The sequence below is a fragment of the Astyanax mexicanus genome, chromosome 16, assembly GCF_023375975.1.
Source record: "Astyanax mexicanus isolate ESR-SI-001 chromosome 16, AstMex3_surface, whole genome shotgun sequence".
NCBI lineage: Eukaryota > Metazoa > Chordata > Actinopteri > Characiformes > Acestrorhamphidae > Astyanax > Astyanax mexicanus.
The window spans coordinates 41447783-41466814 of NC_064423.1; the positions used below are offsets into that span (position 1 = coordinate 41447783).

The window sequence follows — 19032 nt, forward strand, 5'->3', positions numbered from 1 at the left end:
TCTGCTATGCAATGTACAGTCTAATGTATGCAGAGTCTATTTATATATATATGTCTATGTTATTTTCATTACAGTAATGGCAGCGCTCGGAGCTGAAGCTAGTAGCGTTACAGGATGTAAGCAGTGTTTTTTAATAAGCTTCTTGTGCACTTTTTAAGTTATTAACGCCTTGTTTTAAATGTCAGTGTTAAATGCCACACGCAGCACACTACATCAAATTGGTCTGCAAAATAAAGCCTCTTCTGAAGTCTGTACACAAGAAAGCCCGCAAAGGACTACTGGATTTTTGGAACCATGTCCTATGGTCTGATAAGACCAAAATTAATTTGGTCTTTATTTTGTTATTAATCATAAAACTCCCCCCCCCCTCTACACCATCTTCCCTCAAAAAAACACTTGCCTCCATAAACAGCAACTATATACATTGCACACATAAGAAGACATAATGTACAGTATACAATATATTGCAAAAAGTATTCACTCATCTGCCTTTACACACTCTAAAAAACAGAGGTACGATATGAGTACTTTTTTGTACTCAAAGGTACACTCTTTATAATTGTACCCTTAAAGGTACAATATTGGTCTTTACAGGGTCAGATTTGTTCCCTCTGAAGTACAAAGTCATTTTTAACAGCAATAAGTACAAATTTGTACCATTTGACTAGACAAAAGGTACATTCAGTGTTCTGCATCACTGTACTAATAAACAATATATATTTTAATTGCACATTTTTTATTTGAAAGCCAGACAATTTTGCATCATCAAGTTTTTGAGCCATATTTAGTTGATGATAATGTTTATAATCTTTATAATCTTTACTGGCACAAAAACCATGGGTACAAAAAAGGACTTTCATGGAAAGGTACTTTTTTGTACCTCAATATAAGGTACAGCCCCAGCGACAAGCTTTGTACTCTTTTAAGTACAAATCTGTACTTACTTTTCTTAGAGTGCAGGCATATAAATTTGAGTGGCATCCCAGTCTTAATCCATAGGGTTTACTATGATTTAATAACTTTTTACAACTATAACAGCTTCAACTTCTTTGCGGAAGGCTTTCTACAAGGTTTAGTAGTGTGTTTATGGGAAATAATCAAACACTGATGTTGGACGAGAAGATCTGGCTCACAGTTTTCACTCTAATTCATCCCAAAGGCTCTGTGCAGACCAGTCAAGTTCTTCCTTCACACCAAACTCACCATCTCATCCACGTCTTTATGGAGCTTTCTTTGTGCACTAGTGTGCAGTAGTGATGTTGAAACAGGAAGTTACCGTCCCCAAACTGTTTAAACAAAGCTGGGAGAATAAAATTGTCCAAAATCTCTTGGTCTGATGAAGCCATAAGAGTTCCTTTCACTGGAACTAAGGGGCCATGAGCCCAAATCCTGAAAAACAACCCCACACCATAATCATAATGATCCCCCCTCTACCAAACTTTACACTCAGCACAATGCAGTCAGACAAGCACTGTTCTTTGTTCTTCTGGCAACCGCCAAACCCTCACAGACTCATCCATCAGATTACCGGATGGAGAAGTGTGATTGGTCACTCCAGAGAACACGCCTCCACTGCTCTAGAGTCCAGAGAACTTAAAAATGATGAGTTTCTTTGATTTTATCAAATTAAAAACCTCTGGAATATAATCAAGAGGAAGATGGATGATCACAAACCATCAAACCACCAAACTGAACTGCTTGAATTTTTGCACCAGGAGTAAAGCAGCATAAAGTTATCCAAAAGCAGTGTGTAAGACTGGTGGAGGAGAACATGATGCCAAGATGCATGAAATTAAACTGTGATTAAAAACCACTCAGGGATATTCCACCAAATATTGATTATTTCTGAACTCTTAAAACTTTATGAATATGAACTTGTTTTCTTTGCATTATTTGAGGTCTGAAAGCTCTGCATCTTTTTTTGTTATTTCGGCCATTTCTCATTTCAAATATTTTAATATTTTTATTTGGAATTTGGGAGAAATGTTGTCTGTAGTTTATAGAATGAAACAATAATGTTACTTTTACTCAAATATATACCTATAAATAGCAAAAATGAAAGTGGTCTCTTTATTTTTTTCAGAGCTTTGTATATCTATATAGTTTAGCTATACAGTTATTTTAAAAGAAAACACTTATTTATATTGGTAAGAGAGAAGTTATATACAGCTATATACACATATAGATACAGATATATGGAGGTAAAGTTTGACTCCATCCACTTCAGGATCATCTGGAAGATCATCGTTTTCCATCAACCTGAAATCAAGGGACTCTTTGTGATTATCCTGTAGTGTAGAACAGGTAAAATAAGCGTTAGCAATTAAATAAGTTTCCCTTTAGTGCATTTCCTGCATCAGACTCGTTTCTGATTTCGGATTACTGTTTTTTGCTGTTTGCCCACAAAGAAATGTCCAAAACAGATCAGGATCAAAGGGAACTGCGTTAGTGTTCGGGTTCGTTGCTCTGCCGAGTCTTTCGTCGGTTAGTTTTAAGCTCTGAGCTCAGACAGACTTCCTGCGCTTTCCGAAAACATTGTTGATGAGTTTGGCCATGGACTTAGATCCGCTGTAGCGTCTGCGGTCTGATCGGTACTTGTTCTGCTCCATCACGTGACGGATGAGTTTGGTGAAGAGGTTAGCGATGTCCAGGTAGCTCTCGGCGGCTGAAACCTCCTGGAACAGACACTTGTGCTCCAGCGCCAGCGTCCGGCCCTCGTCCTCCGTCACCTGCCGACTGTGGCACAGATCCTGCTTATTACCCACCAGGCAAATGGGCACATCCGTATCACTGTATAAAATACAAATAAATAAAAAAAAACTGCATCATTTTACAGACCACACTGCAAAAAATTCACTGGCAAAACTAGACAGAATATAGGTAAACTGAGACGCACAGCTCTGTAAAAAATGTAGAGAGCACTTCAGTTTCTGAATCAGTTTCTCTGATTTTGCTATTTATAGGTTTATGTTTGAGTAAAATGAACATTGTTGTTTTATTCTATAAACTACAGACAACATTTCTCCCAAATTCCACATAAAAATATTCTCATTTAGAGCATTTATTTACAACTTCATAATTATAAAGTTTTAAGTGTCAGAAATCAATATTTGGTGGAATAATCCTGGGGGTTTTTAATCACAGTTTTTTTTCATGCATCTTGGCATCATGTTCTCCTCCACCAGTCTTACACACTGCTTTTGGATAACTTTATGCTGCTTTACTCCTGGTGCAAAAATGTATTCAAGCAGTTCAGTTTGGTGGTTTGATGGCTTGTGATCATCCATCTTCCTCTTGATTATATTCCAGAGATTTTTAATTTGGTAAAATCAAAGAAACTCATAATTTTTACATGGTCTCTTATTTTTTTCCCAGAGCTGTACATATTTATATTATTATTATTTATGGAGTAATCTATAATAAATGATTGCAAACCTTCAAAATGATTATAGACTTAAATCAAGCAAAATCACTGATGTTTTTCCTTAAATTTAAACACAAGATTTAGAATAATTGAACAGTGATTTTTGGCCTCCAGTCCAATAGAGATAAAAGTTTCCAATTTTAGTTAATTGGATTTAATGTTAATATAGATGTTGTATTATAAATATTAGAGTCATCCATTGTGTGTAATTCAGACAGAAAACAGCACTTTTCTGGCACATAAGTCAGAAATTATGAAAGGGTTCAAAAGAAATGTAGATATTTTGTCTTGGGGTTTTTCCAGTGTATTTATTTTTTTTATACTGTACGATGTTAATAATGTTCAAATGCAAGTCAGCTTTATTTATAAAGCACATTAACAAAAGACATCAAGTCACAACAAAGTACTGTAAAATAAAAAGTACTACAAAAAATCTGAATTAGGATCAATAAAATATTAATACTATTAAGCTAATAAAAAAAAGACTTGACTGGTGTCTTTTTATTCTTATTTTGAGTCAAATTACTTTCACTTACTTTTACTTTATTTGTTTTTTTTTTATTCGAAGTAAGATTGATTAAGATAATTACTCCTAAAATAAGCAACATAATCTTACACTGACACAATAATTGGTAAAACAAATTTTTTTGATAGAAAAAATAAGATTTATTACCTTGAAATTAGATCATTTCACTTGCTAAAATTTTTTGCAGTGCAAGGATAATACATGTTTAAAAGTTAAAAGTTTCTAGCAAGGAGGTAAAAATTTACGAAGAACTCACTGCAAAAAATCCATTGGCAAAAACTAGACAAAATATATGCAAATTAAGACAAATATATGTAGATTAAGCAAACATTTTCTTAGTAAGATTTCTTACAAAAAAGCAATGGCAAAGTCTCAAAATTCAAATTCAAGTTTGAGTTCAAATTACTTAAAATAAGGTACAAATTCTAAGTAAGAATGATTAAGATAATTATCCCTAAAATAAGCAAAATAATCGAACACTTACACACAATGCTTAGTAAGATAAAAAGTCTTATCAGAGAAGAAAATAAGATTTATTGCCTTTAATTAAGAAGTTTTTAAGTTTTTTGCAGTGCTGAAGTTTAGGTGAAGCGACCTAAACGAATATCCAGTGACCCTTAAACTTGGAACAGCTAAAAACAGCTGGTTAGAGGAAAGCAGTGTGCGAGTAGAGGAGTGGAAACAGAGCAGGTCTGATATGTAGAGCGCTGGTGCTGCACAATATAAAGCCTTATTTACTGTGTTTGCAGTGTTTTATGGAGACAGAGCCAGATCAGATCAGATTTCATCAATATTTAGTGTTTCTTTAGGGTTGATAAACAGGAATTTCTCGGTTGTAAACAGAATAATTTCTCTTGCTTTGATGGAAAAGGTTCTGTTCTTCAGGAAACTGGAGAAAGTCAGGGCTGTTGACAGTGGAGGTAATATGAACCAGACGCATGAAGCTTATGATGCTTTTAAAGAGTTTCAGGTGTTATTTTGTCCCGTTTTTCCTGTTTAAAGTGAGAAACAGTGCTTGTTTCATGTCACATTTTCCATTTTAAATGTCTCTACACATTCTTTCTTATGTTGTTATAGAATATATGTTGTTTTAGGATCTCAGTGTACTTTTATTTACTGCTTTGATGCTGTAATGCTGTTCTTTTCATCTTTTGAATAGCTTGGTAAAGGTGTGTAAAGTAATCTTTCAAATCACTTGAATATTCAATATATATCACAATACAATTCTCTAGTATATTTCACAGCATCTGTGTTCCTGAAGAGGATAAAATACTCAAAATAATACTAAAATACTAAAATAATCAAATACCAGGAATATATGAAATATTTATTAGTGTCCGTTTCATAGAAATTACCAATCAATATTCTTCACTCCAGTCTATTAACCCTATACATTTAAATATATAGCACTGTATTTTTTGCACTATAAGGCACATTATCAGGTGGCATTTAATTGCGCAAACCACAGGCAGCTGTGGTTAGCAGTTAGCAGCTAATGCTAATGCTGCTGCACCCAGCCTTAGTGGAAATCTGGAAATCTAAGATTACTGTCAATAAATGGAAGCACTTTACTCACCTAAATAAATGTAATTTACTTAATAAACAAATAAACTTGATTTACCTAACTTAGCTTAGCTTTACAGGAAACATGGTGACACCACTGTGCCTTACTTTTGTCACATAATGGGCCTTATAATACAGTTATATAGTTATATTTATAATTGCGAAAAAATGTGGAAAGTCTAATTGGGGGTGAGTCTTAGAGAGTTTAGGGTGACATACTGTACCAATAATGTATTGTAAATGAAAACTATATGATGTATTATTATTTTTTACATAATACATTTTGTCCCACCCCTATTTTGTGTAATAAAGAAAAAATGGGTTTTTATCCTTTTTTTATTATTATTTTTCTAGTTTTATATTTATGCCCCTCCCAATCTGAACTATGAAAAAAGTATTTTTCCATTTCCATTTGAAAAAATTGGACAATCGAGAAAAGATTTCATTTTCTTTTTCTTCCTGAAATTCAAATCTGCTAGAAAATTCGAAAAATGTATAAAACCAACTTCTTCTTTATTAAACTAAATGGAAAAAATGAAATAATATAATTTAAAACACAATTTTCGATTTTAAATTGTTCTCAAACAGTCAGGAAATTAAACTGATATATGTTACACTTCATCTATAAATATTTTTATTTATATATTTTATTTTTATTAAAAAAAATTATTTCTATTTTTTTTTTCTCATTTTCACAAAATTTTAGCTAGGCCAATTGTCCCACCCATTCATCTGCTACTCAGCTGTATATCCCACCATCACTAGTAATGGCCAAACACCAGGAGGATGAAGACTAGCACACGCCTCCTCCGATACATGTGAAGTTAGACTCCGCCTCTTTTCGAACTCTTTTGCTGAGTAGCATCACATCGCTAACGCTCGGAGGAAAAAGCAGCGACTCAGTTCTGATACATCAGCTCACAGATGCAGCCTTGTGCTGATCCACATCACCCTAGGAGTGATGAGGGGAAAGAGAGAGAGCGCCATCTACTGTACTGTACCCACCCAGAGAGAGCAAGGACTATTGTGCTCTCTTAGGGCTCCAGCAGCTGGTGGCAAGCTGCATGACCAGGATTCGAACCAGTAATCTCCCGATCGTAGCCAAACATGAATTGAAATGAAATAAAAGAGGTAAAGCTCAGCTCGTTGTCTCTCTGGGTAAAGCTTCAGAACATTACAGCTCTATTTGAGGGAACATGTTGGACAGAACCGGGTCCAGGGATGGTCATGTGATCTGAATTGCCTTGTTTGAGGGGTTTAATAGGATCCAGCTGTCGCGCCTCAGACACTCTTACTCACCCTCAGCATCGTCTCCAGATGACTTACAAATAACACCAGCACTGAGAGCCCGAACTGTCACGATTTTACAGCACTTTACAGCACATGAAGCTTATTAGATTTAACTGAGGCCCAAAGATCCAATTAGAGTTTTAGATTCACTACATCAGAGATTTACTCAGAAACTTTGATCATATATATATATATATATATATATATATCATTATGGCTTTTAGAAATGGCTTTTTAGGCTTTTGTTCTTATTGGCTTTTACTTTTATACTTTAAAGGAGAACTGCGGTGTAGTAAAACATGATAAAAAGTTCTTATTTTGGTTAATAGCACACCTCCGTTCTCCCACAGCGTTCAGAGATCCAGAAATTTTAAAAGTTTGTCCAAATACCCTTCAGACTGGGAGATACGGGGCATAATTTACCCTTATAAATCACTTTTTACACCGTTATCCAGCTCAAAGTAGCTCCACACCTCCTTACTAGAATCTGGAGAGCCCTGACATTTAAAACGAGGCATTAATAACTTAAAAAGTGCAGAAGAAGCTTATTAAAAACCACTGTTTACATCCTATAACTCTAGCTTCAGCTCCGAGCGCCGCCATCACTGTACTGATAATGACATAGACATACATATACATAGACTCCACATAGCGTAATGTTGGCAGCCGGTGCCAGATGGCAGGGCATGCGGACAGAGTCTATATATATATCTCTATGTCATTATCAGTACAGTGATGGCGGCGCTCGGAGCTGAAGCTAGTAGAGTTATAGGATCTAAACAGTGGTGTTTAATGAGCTTCTTGTGCACTTTTTAAGTTATTAATGCCTCGTTTTAAATGTGTGGAGCTACTTTGAGCTGGATACTGGTGTAAAAAGTGATTTATCGAGGTTAATCGGAACGCTGTGGGAGAGCGGAGGTGTGCTATTCATCAAAGGTAAGTACTTTTATCATGTTTTGAGTTCTCCTTTAAGTAGTTTTGAATCCAGTACTTTTTTAAACACTTTTACTTTAAGACTAAAAACCTTGAGTGGATTCTTTTTTAACTTCTACAGAAGTGTTTTATTAAACTCTAGTATCTATACTCTACCTACTGTAGAGTAATGCATGGAGACACAACAAATGGTCTTCATTAGTCCATTAAAGCATTTCCTTCATATTCTGGTCTTCCTGAGCCCTCAGGTGGTTTAGCAGGTAAACAGGATGCGAAAGTGACTGTAACTCACCCCTTGCAGGTCTCTCTGCGGTTCTCTTTGATCTGGTGCAGGATGTTCTTGGCGTTGAGGAAGGACAGGCGGTCGCCGATGGTGTACACCACCACGAACCCGTCGGCCCAGTCCACCGGCTCCTCCAGAATACATCTGCTCTCGCCGCTCTGCCGGGAACAGGGAGGGGGAGGGTCACGGGGGGGTTAAGAGGGTACAGCAGGGCGTTCTTCTCAACAACACTGCAGGTCTCAGAAGACCTGAGTCCTGACTGAATGGAAAACTGGACATCATTTCAGCGTCTGGCTCTGGGTTAATTAACACCACTCTCTATAGAGAAGGACTCAGAGCAGGAGCCTCAACACGTCTGAAGCTTTCAGCCAGGGTCAGACCCCCCCCCAACTAAGACTTCAACCCCCCCTTATGGGGTAAAAAACAATAGTTTGAGGGAGTTAAAACATTTAAATATACTTCTTACATATAATAATTTTAAATACCATAAAAAACAATGCAGTATCTGTGGCTGGAAGAATATTGTGATACGATTTTAAACCCCCCCCCCCCCCCCCCCTAAAGTCATCATGGATCATACCATTCCCTGTTAATAAGCATATGCCTCACCTTTACCTGCTCGCTGGATCATTATTGGTCAGGTGATTTGTGTCTAAGTTAAGGTGCGCAAGCTGCTGAAGCTACAGCATTACGTGTAAGTAGTGCTATCTACTTAGCTTTCTTAAATATGCACTTTAAACACACTTTTCCTTACATAAATAACTCACATCAATTTGCTATCCCACCTTAAATGCTGCTAATTTACCATTCCGCCTTAAATACTGCTAATTTACCATTCCGCCTTAAATACTGCTGTCGAGGTACACAGGCTTCAGGCTGTAGGTACTATTTTTTAAGAGCTTTTAAGGTGGAACAGAACATTCAATTTGGACATTCTATTTTATATGGACTGTTTGTGATTTCTGCACAGCCTAAGCAGAAATGTATAAAACTCTTTAAACACTTTAGCATCTACTAACTACAGTCTATAAAGGGAACTGTGTTTTAATAAGGTAGAGAAATTTATTTTTAATGCAGGGAAACTGTTAAGGTGGAATGGAAATGTAAACAAGAAACTAAAAACTTCATACGCTGCAGTAGAACCTAGTGAGGAATTAGTTACTCAGATGAGTAGTTTTACTGGTGTAAACTGGTGTCCTCTGAGGAAATTACAGGCTGAATTATCTACTGTTTTTCTCTGGACTCTTTTTCGTGCTCCTCCGGTAATTTTAGTCCCGTCCGGACGCACATCTCTGAGTTTCGTCTCCTCACGTTTAATGAAATAGCTATTTGTCCACTGCAGCACACCGTAATTACACTTTGGGCGCTGCATTTCCAAAGAGATCCATGTTAAAAAAACAACAGCGAGTGGAAATGGAGAAGCTACTGAACGCGAGATGTCATGTGACCGGGAAAGCCTTGGAAAAAAACAGAGGTGGAAAGTAACAAATTACATTTACTCACATTACTGTAATTAAGTAGATTTTATTAGTAATTTGTCATTTTCAAAGCAGTTTTTTAAAATAGGTAGTTTTACTTTTACTCAAGTCTCATTACTCATTTTGAAACAAGTAATTTACTTCGCTACATTGGAAAACTCCTCGTTACTGAGTAACAAATGAAATGCTAATTGTCTGAATTAAAAAAAATGAGTTTTGTTCTCCATGGCAGCGCAGCTGAACGTTTCCCAGCAGTGTTTATTACGGTTAGCGGTAGAGACGCTGTGTGAATCAGCTGTGCTCGGGATTTTTTAAATAAATAACAAATAGACAAAGAAACAAACAAGGAACAAACAAGAAATAAAGCAAATATAAACAAACAGGGAAAAAAACAAGGAACTAAAACTAGACAGAAAATAACAGGACTAGGGAATAAACCAGGAAATAAACCAGGAAATAAACAGAGATAAACTGAGATAAACAAGGCGCAATAAACTTGGGCTATAAACGTGAGTACAAGAAACTAGAGAAAAGCGGAAAGACACACAGGAAGCACACACCTGGGGAAACAGGTAACGAGGGGGCGGAGCTACAAGTTAGACACATGTGATGGAAAATTAATGGGGAAAACTCAAGGAGACCAGAAACACAGGGAAAACAGGGCAAGGGCGTGACAATTACAAATTTTCAGTACTTTTTCCACCTCTGGAAAAAAACTCACTGGTTCTCTTGTTTTTCAATTGCAGTCCGGATGCAGGAGTTTTATCACTGAGTAAAAGTGTGAAATAATGTCCGGATAGAGCTTATAGAGCTTAATACACACATCCACTCAGAGAACAATATAGTTGCACAGTAAACTCATAACCTGAGATCAGAGAATCAGAGTCCAGCAGCAGGTTCTTATTTAACTGGTCCCAGATGCTGCTGCTAAAACCAGAACCGAGCTCAGCTTTCAAAGGCACTGCCTGAATACTGCGCTCGAGGGGAAACCTCGTAAATCCAGCCGGAACGTAACATGCAATTCCCATATGGAAGCATCCCAAAGAATCCAAGCGTACGGCAATATCTGCACATGATCCGGTGATCAGAGGGAAGCTGATAGCGGGATATAAACACATACCTGCGAGCACGGATCAAAGACCTCCAGGTTCAGCTGCCTGCCATCGATGGAGAGCCTTTTACGGTATAAAGAATCTGCAACAGAGGAATTCTGGGAATTACGACCTACACGTGTTCTGCGTAAAATATATATAAAAAAAAACGGGACCTGCTGAATGTAAACACAGGTTTATTATAAAAATAATTATAGTGGAAAATGCAAGAGATGCAATTACTACATTCTTCAAAAATCTTTGGCAACAGAACAAACATGAAATGGATGCACAAATATTAGTTTCTCTTCCCAATTCCCAATCCTCTATCTCAGACTCCAGCTGCTGATGCAGAAGCAGCATGATCTACTGTGCTCTCTCTTGGATTTCCCATATCACTAGTAAAACTCCCAATACTAGGAGTGTGACTGCTTGTCTTTAGCAAACTACTTGTGGGCTTTCTTGTGCATCAGCTTCAGAAGAAGCTTTCTTCTAAGACAGCTCTAAGCAGACAGAGTTCATACTTTAGCAATTACTACATTCTTCAAAAATCTTTGGCATCTGTACAAACACGGAATGGATGCACAAATAATAATACTGTCAACATTTACACTTTAAAGTACATTTTTTATTTAGAAATGTATTTCTAAATTTGTTCAATTTTCTCTTTGCAATTTTTTGGAAGGACAATTATTACTCCCGCTAACTCTCTCTCTCTCAGACTCTGGCTGCTGATGGAGAAACAGCATGACCTACTGTACTCTCTCTCTCAGACTCCGGCTGCTGATGGAGAAGCAGCATGACCTACTGTACTCTCTCTCTCTCTCTTTCTCTCTCTCTCGGACTCTGGCTGCTGACGGAGAAACAGCATGACCTACTGTACTCTCTCTCTCTCTCTCTCAGACTCCGGCTGCTGATGCTGGAAAACCAGCATGATCTATTGTACTCTCTCTTTCTCTCTCTCTCTTTCTCTCAGACTCCAGCTGCTGATGGAGAAGCAGCATGACCTACTGTACTCTCTTTCTCTCTCTCTCTCAGACTCCGGCTGCTGATGCTGGAGAAACAGCATGGCCTACTGTACTCTCTCTCTCTCTCTCTCTCTTTCTCTCGGACTCTGGCTGCTGATGGAGAAACAGAAGCATGACCTACTGTACTCTCTCTCTCTCTCTCTCTCTCTCAGACTCCTGCTGCTGATGCCAGAGAAGCAGCTAAATGTAAAAATGCCATCACTACTGCTCAGAAGTTCAGAAGGTAGATTACGTTTTTTTTTGTATTAAAATGTGGAATAATTACGGATTAATTCCGCATTTCCAAAGTGTTGAATGTTTTAACCATCCCAAAATCTTTTGGAATGTTTTGCAGGCCGGCAATCAAACACCTTTTTGTGCCTTTTTATTTTATTTTATTTGTATTTTCCACACTACCCCAACGTTTTTTTCTGATTTGGGGTTGTAAGTTGTGCACCATGAACATTCACTATGGACAGATCTTAATATAACAACTTTTTTCCATGAGTTAAGACATTAGGATGTTGGTGCGAGGCCAGATAAAATGTGAAACAGTCACTGGAATATATGTGTATATATAAAGGTCTGGGAGGAACTGAGCTGTACTTACTGGAGTTGGAAGCGTATTCCCCGATGAAGCGTCTGGTCAGGAATCTCACCAGAACCGCTAAAGACGAGAGGAGAACAGACTCTTACTGAAAGCAATCATCTGCAGAGGTGATGTAAAGTTCTGGACCCGCTAAAGAATTCTCAGGATGGGGAAAACAGGGGAACCGGGTCAGCTCCGGCTCCTCATCAAACAGCTCGGCCAGTTTACAGCGAGTGCTGGTGCATATTTGGCAGAGAGAAATGCAGTACATTAATGTTTTTAGCCCACTCCCGGAGCGTGAGCACACTAACTGCTCTATATTAAATATTTCAGCCATGAAGCTGCTCTGGATCACTCACCCACTGAAGTCTGGGCTCCAGTTTCCCTACAAAAACATACACACTCCACTGGCACGTGAACCCTGCTTCCTTTAGCTTCCTTTAGCTTCCTCAAGCTTACAGCTTATAGCGTGCCACCTAACATACACACCATGTATTTCCTTCTTACAGATTCCTTTTGTTTTTGCATTTTTCCCATTTTCAAATGTATAAAAAGCACTTTTTAAATTATAATTTCATGTATTAAATGAAAAAATCTATGTAAACTAATCTAGACCTGTGTGAAAAGGTGTTTCCCCCCATAAATTAACTGAGATTATTCACACATTTCAGATTTTAGAAAGCTTTAGAAAGAGTTCAATTTCATTTCTAACCACAACCAGACCTGATTACTGCCAGACCTGTAGAATTATCAAACAATCATTTAAATAGAACCTGTCTGACTAAAAAAAAAACAAAGTTATTGATCATCAATCAGTCTGGTTATAAGGTTATAAAGGTTATAAAGTCATTTATAAAGTTTTGAGACTCCAGAGAACCACAGTGATTCACTATTATTCACTAATGGAGAAAAAAAACACATGGAACAGTGGTGAACCTTCCCAGGAGTGACCGGCCAACCGACCTAAATTACTCCAAAAGGGCATGAAGAACTCATCCAGGCATAGGCGTAGGAACCGGGGGGGATGGGTGGGACATGTCCCGCCCAATATTAGAAACAGGTGGATTTGTCCCCCCCAAAAATGATATCAGTTCGCTCAGGTCAGCTGTACTATTAATGAGGAGACAGACCGGACCAATCACGGAGCCGGTTCAGGTATTAAGTCACGCCTCTCAGTAGAAACAGCCAATCAGCTTGCTGGTTTTGCGGCGCGCGGAGCAGAGGCAGTTTGCTGTTGGGGAAGCCCCGCCCCCTCGCTGTGAGATTTAGCAGCGGGATCGGGACGCAGCAGCTTCAGCTGATTTTAAAACAGAGATGAATATACGGAGATTTTACTAAAATAAAGGTAACGATAGGCTAACCACTTCAACTGTGATGATATGTTTCTGATAGCTGGTTAAAAATACACGTCTCTGAATCAGCACACAGTTTAAACCCACTGTGATTAATAAACTGCAGCTGTGTTAGTGTGTAAGCTTATCTTTGGAATTAGCTAGATTGGGAGTCAGGGTTAAAGGAACAAAATAATATATATATGTAATGTTTCCCTCTACCTGATCAGCTAATCACTTTAATTTTAGAAGCTGGATGTAGATGATTGCCAGAATTTCGTACAGTACTTTAAGTTGGTAGTTTAAAGCAGTTACTTAACCCCGATCACTGCCCTAAACTAGTGTTTTCCACCTGATCAGCTAATAAACAGTCATTTACTGAGTTTACCTGTTAAAATCCTTTAGCCCCCTATGGAGCCTAAATGAATCATGTATATCCACCAGAGGAAGCTCTAGAATATGCAGAACAGTTTTAATATGCAGTAGAATATGTAAGAACAGGGTTGAGAAACACTGCTGTAACGTGACTTCTGTTCATTTGTATTTCACAGTAAGACCACATATCCTGACGTTTATAAAAATCTCTATGAAACGTAAAGTTACATTCTTTTACATAAAAGGACACCATCTTAAGAAGAGCTCTCAGTAAAAAAAAATAAAAGTGCAGGAGAAAATGTAAATATACAACAGAATTGACATGCCAATACATAATAATAATAATAATAATAATAATAATAATAATAATAATAATAATAATAATAATAATAATAACAATAATAATCTGTTATATTATTTTAAATATTAGGTGATAACTGAAAATTTTTGTCATATGTACATAATTCAGACATTGCTTGCATAATTTTTCTAACAACAGTAGCTGTAATGTGGAGTAACCTGTTTAGGTTGTAAAATCACCTTATAATAATAATTTACTTTTAATTAAAAGTAATTTCCACAAATGTTCTAGGAAACTATTGGGTGGGCTTGGGTTCATATTGGCAAATGTGTCCCCCCCAATATCAAGCCCGCTCCTACGCCCTTGCATCCAGGAGGTTGTGGCACTTTTTGTGGCTGAAATCCCAAATCTCTTGGTCTGTAGAGGCATTAAGAGTTTATTTTACTGGAACTAAGGGGCGGAGCCTAACTCCTGTTAAAAAACCCAGACCATAATAATAATGAATCCCCCTCTACCAAACTTTAAACTCAACACAATGCAGATACATCTCTTATTATAGATAGATAGATAGATAGATAGATAGATAGATAGATAGATAGATAGATAGATAGATAGATAGATAGATAGATAGATAGATAGATAGATAGACAGATAGATAGATAGATAGATAGATAGATAGATAGATAGATAGATAGATAGATAGAACCTCTTTTTACAGACAGACAGTTAGAAAGAGATAGATAGACAGACAGACAGACAGACAGACAGACAGATAGATAGATAGATAGATAGATAGATAGATAGATAGATAGATAGATAGATAGATAGATAGATAGATAGATAGAACCTCTTTTTACAGACAGACAGTTAGAAAGAGTCAGACAGACAGACAGACAGACAGACAGATAGATAGATAGATAGATAGATAGATAGATAGATAGATAGATAGATAGATAGATAGATAGATAGATAGATAGATAGATAGATAGATACTTTCATGATTCCAGAGAGAAATACTGGACATCCAGTCGTAGATATACATTAGTACACAAATGTAACAAAAAAAGCTATAAGATATAACAATACAAATAAAAATACAATAAAATATAAAGTATAAGTAAGTGTGTGTGTGTGTGTGTGTGTGTGTGTGTGTGTGTGTGTGTGTGTGTGTGTGTGTGTGTGTGATGGAGGTAGTGCAGTTAAACACAGTAAAACAACAATAAACACCAGTTGATGTGCATAAAGTGAGGATAACTGATATATTGTGAGGATTACTGATGTCGGCCATACAGTCAGTGCAAATAAAATAAAATAAATAAACTAGTAGTGCAGAATAGAAACTTTTACTTTTTACTAAAAATGACTTCTACTAAAATTTAGAAATAGGATTGGTTCTCTTTGATCAGAGACTAGAGTAAAACAGAGCGAGAGAGCCGGGCTCCGGCTTCACCTCTTCATTTTTTGGGTCAGAGGGACCCTGTGTGATTATTTTCCGGTTATTTAATAGTCATCAGTACAGGTATGCAGCAGCCGGGGGGCTCGCCCTCTTTATTCTGCTCAGAGGAACAGAAAATAATAATCCCTCATCAGTTTTAGCAATTACTCGCAGCATGTTACAACCATCAATTTTAATTTCCCTTTCGGGTGATTTGAATAACAGTGACCTCGTTCTACTCCACCCCCCCCCCCCCCCCCAAACCCCCCAAACCCACCAAACCCCCCAAAAATCCTCCCAAACACCCCTGAACCCCCCCAATCCCAGCCTCCCTCAGATTTTCCAATACACAGAGTCCTCTCACAGGCTGTGCAGAAAGCAGACATAATTCCTCTTTACATTTAGGAACCCTGACACACATTCCTGTATAGAAGCACTGCAGCCGAACAAATGAGCACGACATGTACCTGATACAGTGCCAACACACCCTACCCCCCCAGCACAGTCTTACTGTATATACAACTCTAAAAAACAATAAGATACACTTAAAAATTGATGAGTTTCTCTGATTTTACCAAACTGAAAATCTCTGGAATATAATCAAGAGGAAGATGGATGATCACAAACCATCAAACCACCAAACTGAACTGCTTCAATTTTTGCACCAGGAGTAAAGCAGCATAAAGTTATCCAAAAGCAGTGTGTAAGACTGGTGGAGGAGAACATGATGCCAAGATGCATGAAAAAAAAAGTGTGATTAAAAACCAAATATTGATTTCTGAACTCCTAAAACTTTATGAGTAGGAACTAAAAAGTCTGAAAGCTCTGCATCTTTTTTTTTTTTTTTTGTTATTTCAGTCATTTCTCATTTTATGCAAATTAAAAATGCTCTAAATGAGAATATTTTTATTTGGAATTTGGGAGAAATGTTGTCTGTAGTTTATAGAATAAAACAACAATGTTCATTTTACTCAAACATAAACCTATAAATAGTAAAATCAGAGAAACTGATTCAGAAACTGAAGTGATCTCTTCATTTTCTCCAGAGCTGTGTGGCCCAAATATGATGTTTTACATTATACACTACCACTCAACACTTGGAAAACACCTTTTCATGTTCAGTGTTTTACATTATTTTTAAATGTTTTCTACATTCAAGTCTTTATTTAGTTGAGTAGTTGTTGTTTTTCATAATCTGGATTCGAACATTACTGAAATATTCACTATTCACTGTATACCTGTAACTCTACCTCTTCACTACTTTACTTTAACTGATGCTCTCAAACACTTTATTAAGAGACAAGAAATTCAAGTAATTAACTCTTGATGAGTTCAGCACAGCTGTTAACTGAAAGCCTGAAATTCCAGGTGACTCTATTTTATAAAACAGACTGAAGAATGTAAAATATAAAACATATTCTGGTTTGTTCAACACTTTTTTTTAATAAATAATGCAGAACAATGAATTTACATTCTCTATTCTTTTATGTTCTATAAAATATTAACCCAAAAATGTCCAACATATTGTCAAATTTGACAACAACTACAGTCTGCGCAAAAGAGGCGGAGTCAGACTCATTATTAAAATCATTTGGCAAACACGCCCCCTTTTCCCCCAGACCAATCAATCACCTTTTAGGATACGCTCAGACTGCCAGATTAGATCTGATTTTATTTTTGGTATATGTAGATTAAATCCAGATTGATGTTGGACAGTCTGAACAGCCAGAAACTACATTCAATTTTTGGAATTTTAATAAATGAGATTCAAAACAAATTTTGAATGGGTTTAAAATTTGATTATAATCAGATTTATATATAAATATATAAATAGCAAAATCAGATAAACTGATTCAGAAACCAGCTGTAAATAAGCAAGTAAGATTTCTAGTGTCCTCATTTTTTTTTTATCTTTTAGCCACATGTCTCAATAAAAAAAGTAATTTTCTTTACTCAACCACTTATTAGTTATTGGGTTTTTACTACCTACTAATAGTATTTGTAGAATTTAAGAATTTAATTAAATTCAATAAATACATTCATTCCCTTAATAAACAAACACAGACGTCCAAATTATTGCTTTGTATTAATTACAAAAATTAAAATTAATGTTACAAGAGCTTACTAATTTAACTAATTTGCATAAATGTTTGGACATCCATTTGTAGGCTTGGATAAAGCAAAGTATTCTGGGAAATGAAATGCTGTCCTATTATTTTCCATAATGTAAATGTTATTACAATTTAAATGATCTCTGATGTTTTATAAAGTATGTTTTAATAATAATTTGTGTTACATATACTAGATCTATACTGTATCTCCAAAAATTAAAAATACTTTTTATTTCAGTAATTTACTTGAAAAATGTGAAACTCATATATTATATAGATGTATTAAACACAGAGTGATCTATTTTAAGCGTTTATTTATTTTATTGTTGATTATTGATTATTATGGATTACAGCCAATGAAAAAAAATGTGTCTCAGAAAATTAGAATATTATATAATAAGACCAATTGAAATTTTTGGTACACAGTGTGGGCAGTGTGCCAAGTCCTGCTGGAAAATGAAATCTACATCTCTATAAAAGTTAGAGTCAGTAGCAGAGGGAAGCTGTAAGATATGAAGTGCTGTAAGATTTTGTGGGAAAACAAAACTGCACTGACTTTAGACTTGATAATAAAACACAGTGGATCAACAGCAGCAGATGACAGACATGTCTCTCCAAACCATCACTGATCATCAGTACATTTTACATTTAAAGGAAATAAAGGGAGCAGAGTCTGGAGGAAGAGTGGAGAGACACACAGTCCAAACTGCTCGAGGTCTAGTGTGAAGTTTCCACCAATCAGTGATGGTTTGGAGAGACACGTCTGCTATCTGCTGGTGTTGAAATTAAAGTGATCCAGGTATAAAGTGGTTGATAAGGTGTTCTTACCTGATTTTCCCGCTCCCTCGCTGCCCAGCAGAGCTAGTTTAATATCGTTCATGACTGAAGACTGAAGGACTGAAGCTGGAGGAGGAGATCTGGAGATTCAGCTGCTACATGAGCCGATCCTGCTGAGCTCAGACCAAACTCTGCTCTGGAGGAGCGAGGGAAGCCTCTCTCTCTCTCTCTCCCTCCCCCTCTCTCTCTCTCCCTCTCCCTCTATCCCTCCCTCTCTCTCTCCTTTTTCTCCTCTCTGTCTACCTCTTTCTACCTTTCACTCTCTCCCCCTCTCTCTCCTTCTTATTTTCTTTTTACCGCTCTCTCTCTTGTTCTCTTTCCCCTTCTTCTCTTTCTACATCTCTCTCTCTCTCTCTACTACTCTCTCCTTCTTTCTCTCTGACTACCTTTCTGTCCTTTTTCTCTCTCTTCTTTTCTTTCTAGTCCTCTCTCTCCTTCTTCTTCTCTTTCTACCTCTA

General features: G+C 36.8%; 1 protein-coding gene across 1 annotated transcript; it reads right to left on the bottom strand.

The window, feature by feature from the left end:
* Nucleotides 1-335: 335 nt before the first annotated feature.
* On the bottom strand, nucleotides 336-18755 carry rerglb (RERG/RAS-like b). The gene is made up of 5 exons (XM_022670157.2): nucleotides 18566-18755; nucleotides 12206-12262; nucleotides 10618-10691; nucleotides 8029-8177; nucleotides 336-2790 (listed from the first exon to the last, which is right to left on the bottom strand). Exons 1-5 carry the CDS (start codon nucleotides 18615-18617, stop codon nucleotides 2505-2507), a joined length of 618 nt encoding a protein of 205 aa, XP_022525878.2. The 5' UTR covers nucleotides 18618-18755; the 3' UTR covers nucleotides 336-2504.
* Between the last annotated feature and the right edge of the window lie 277 nt (nucleotides 18756-19032).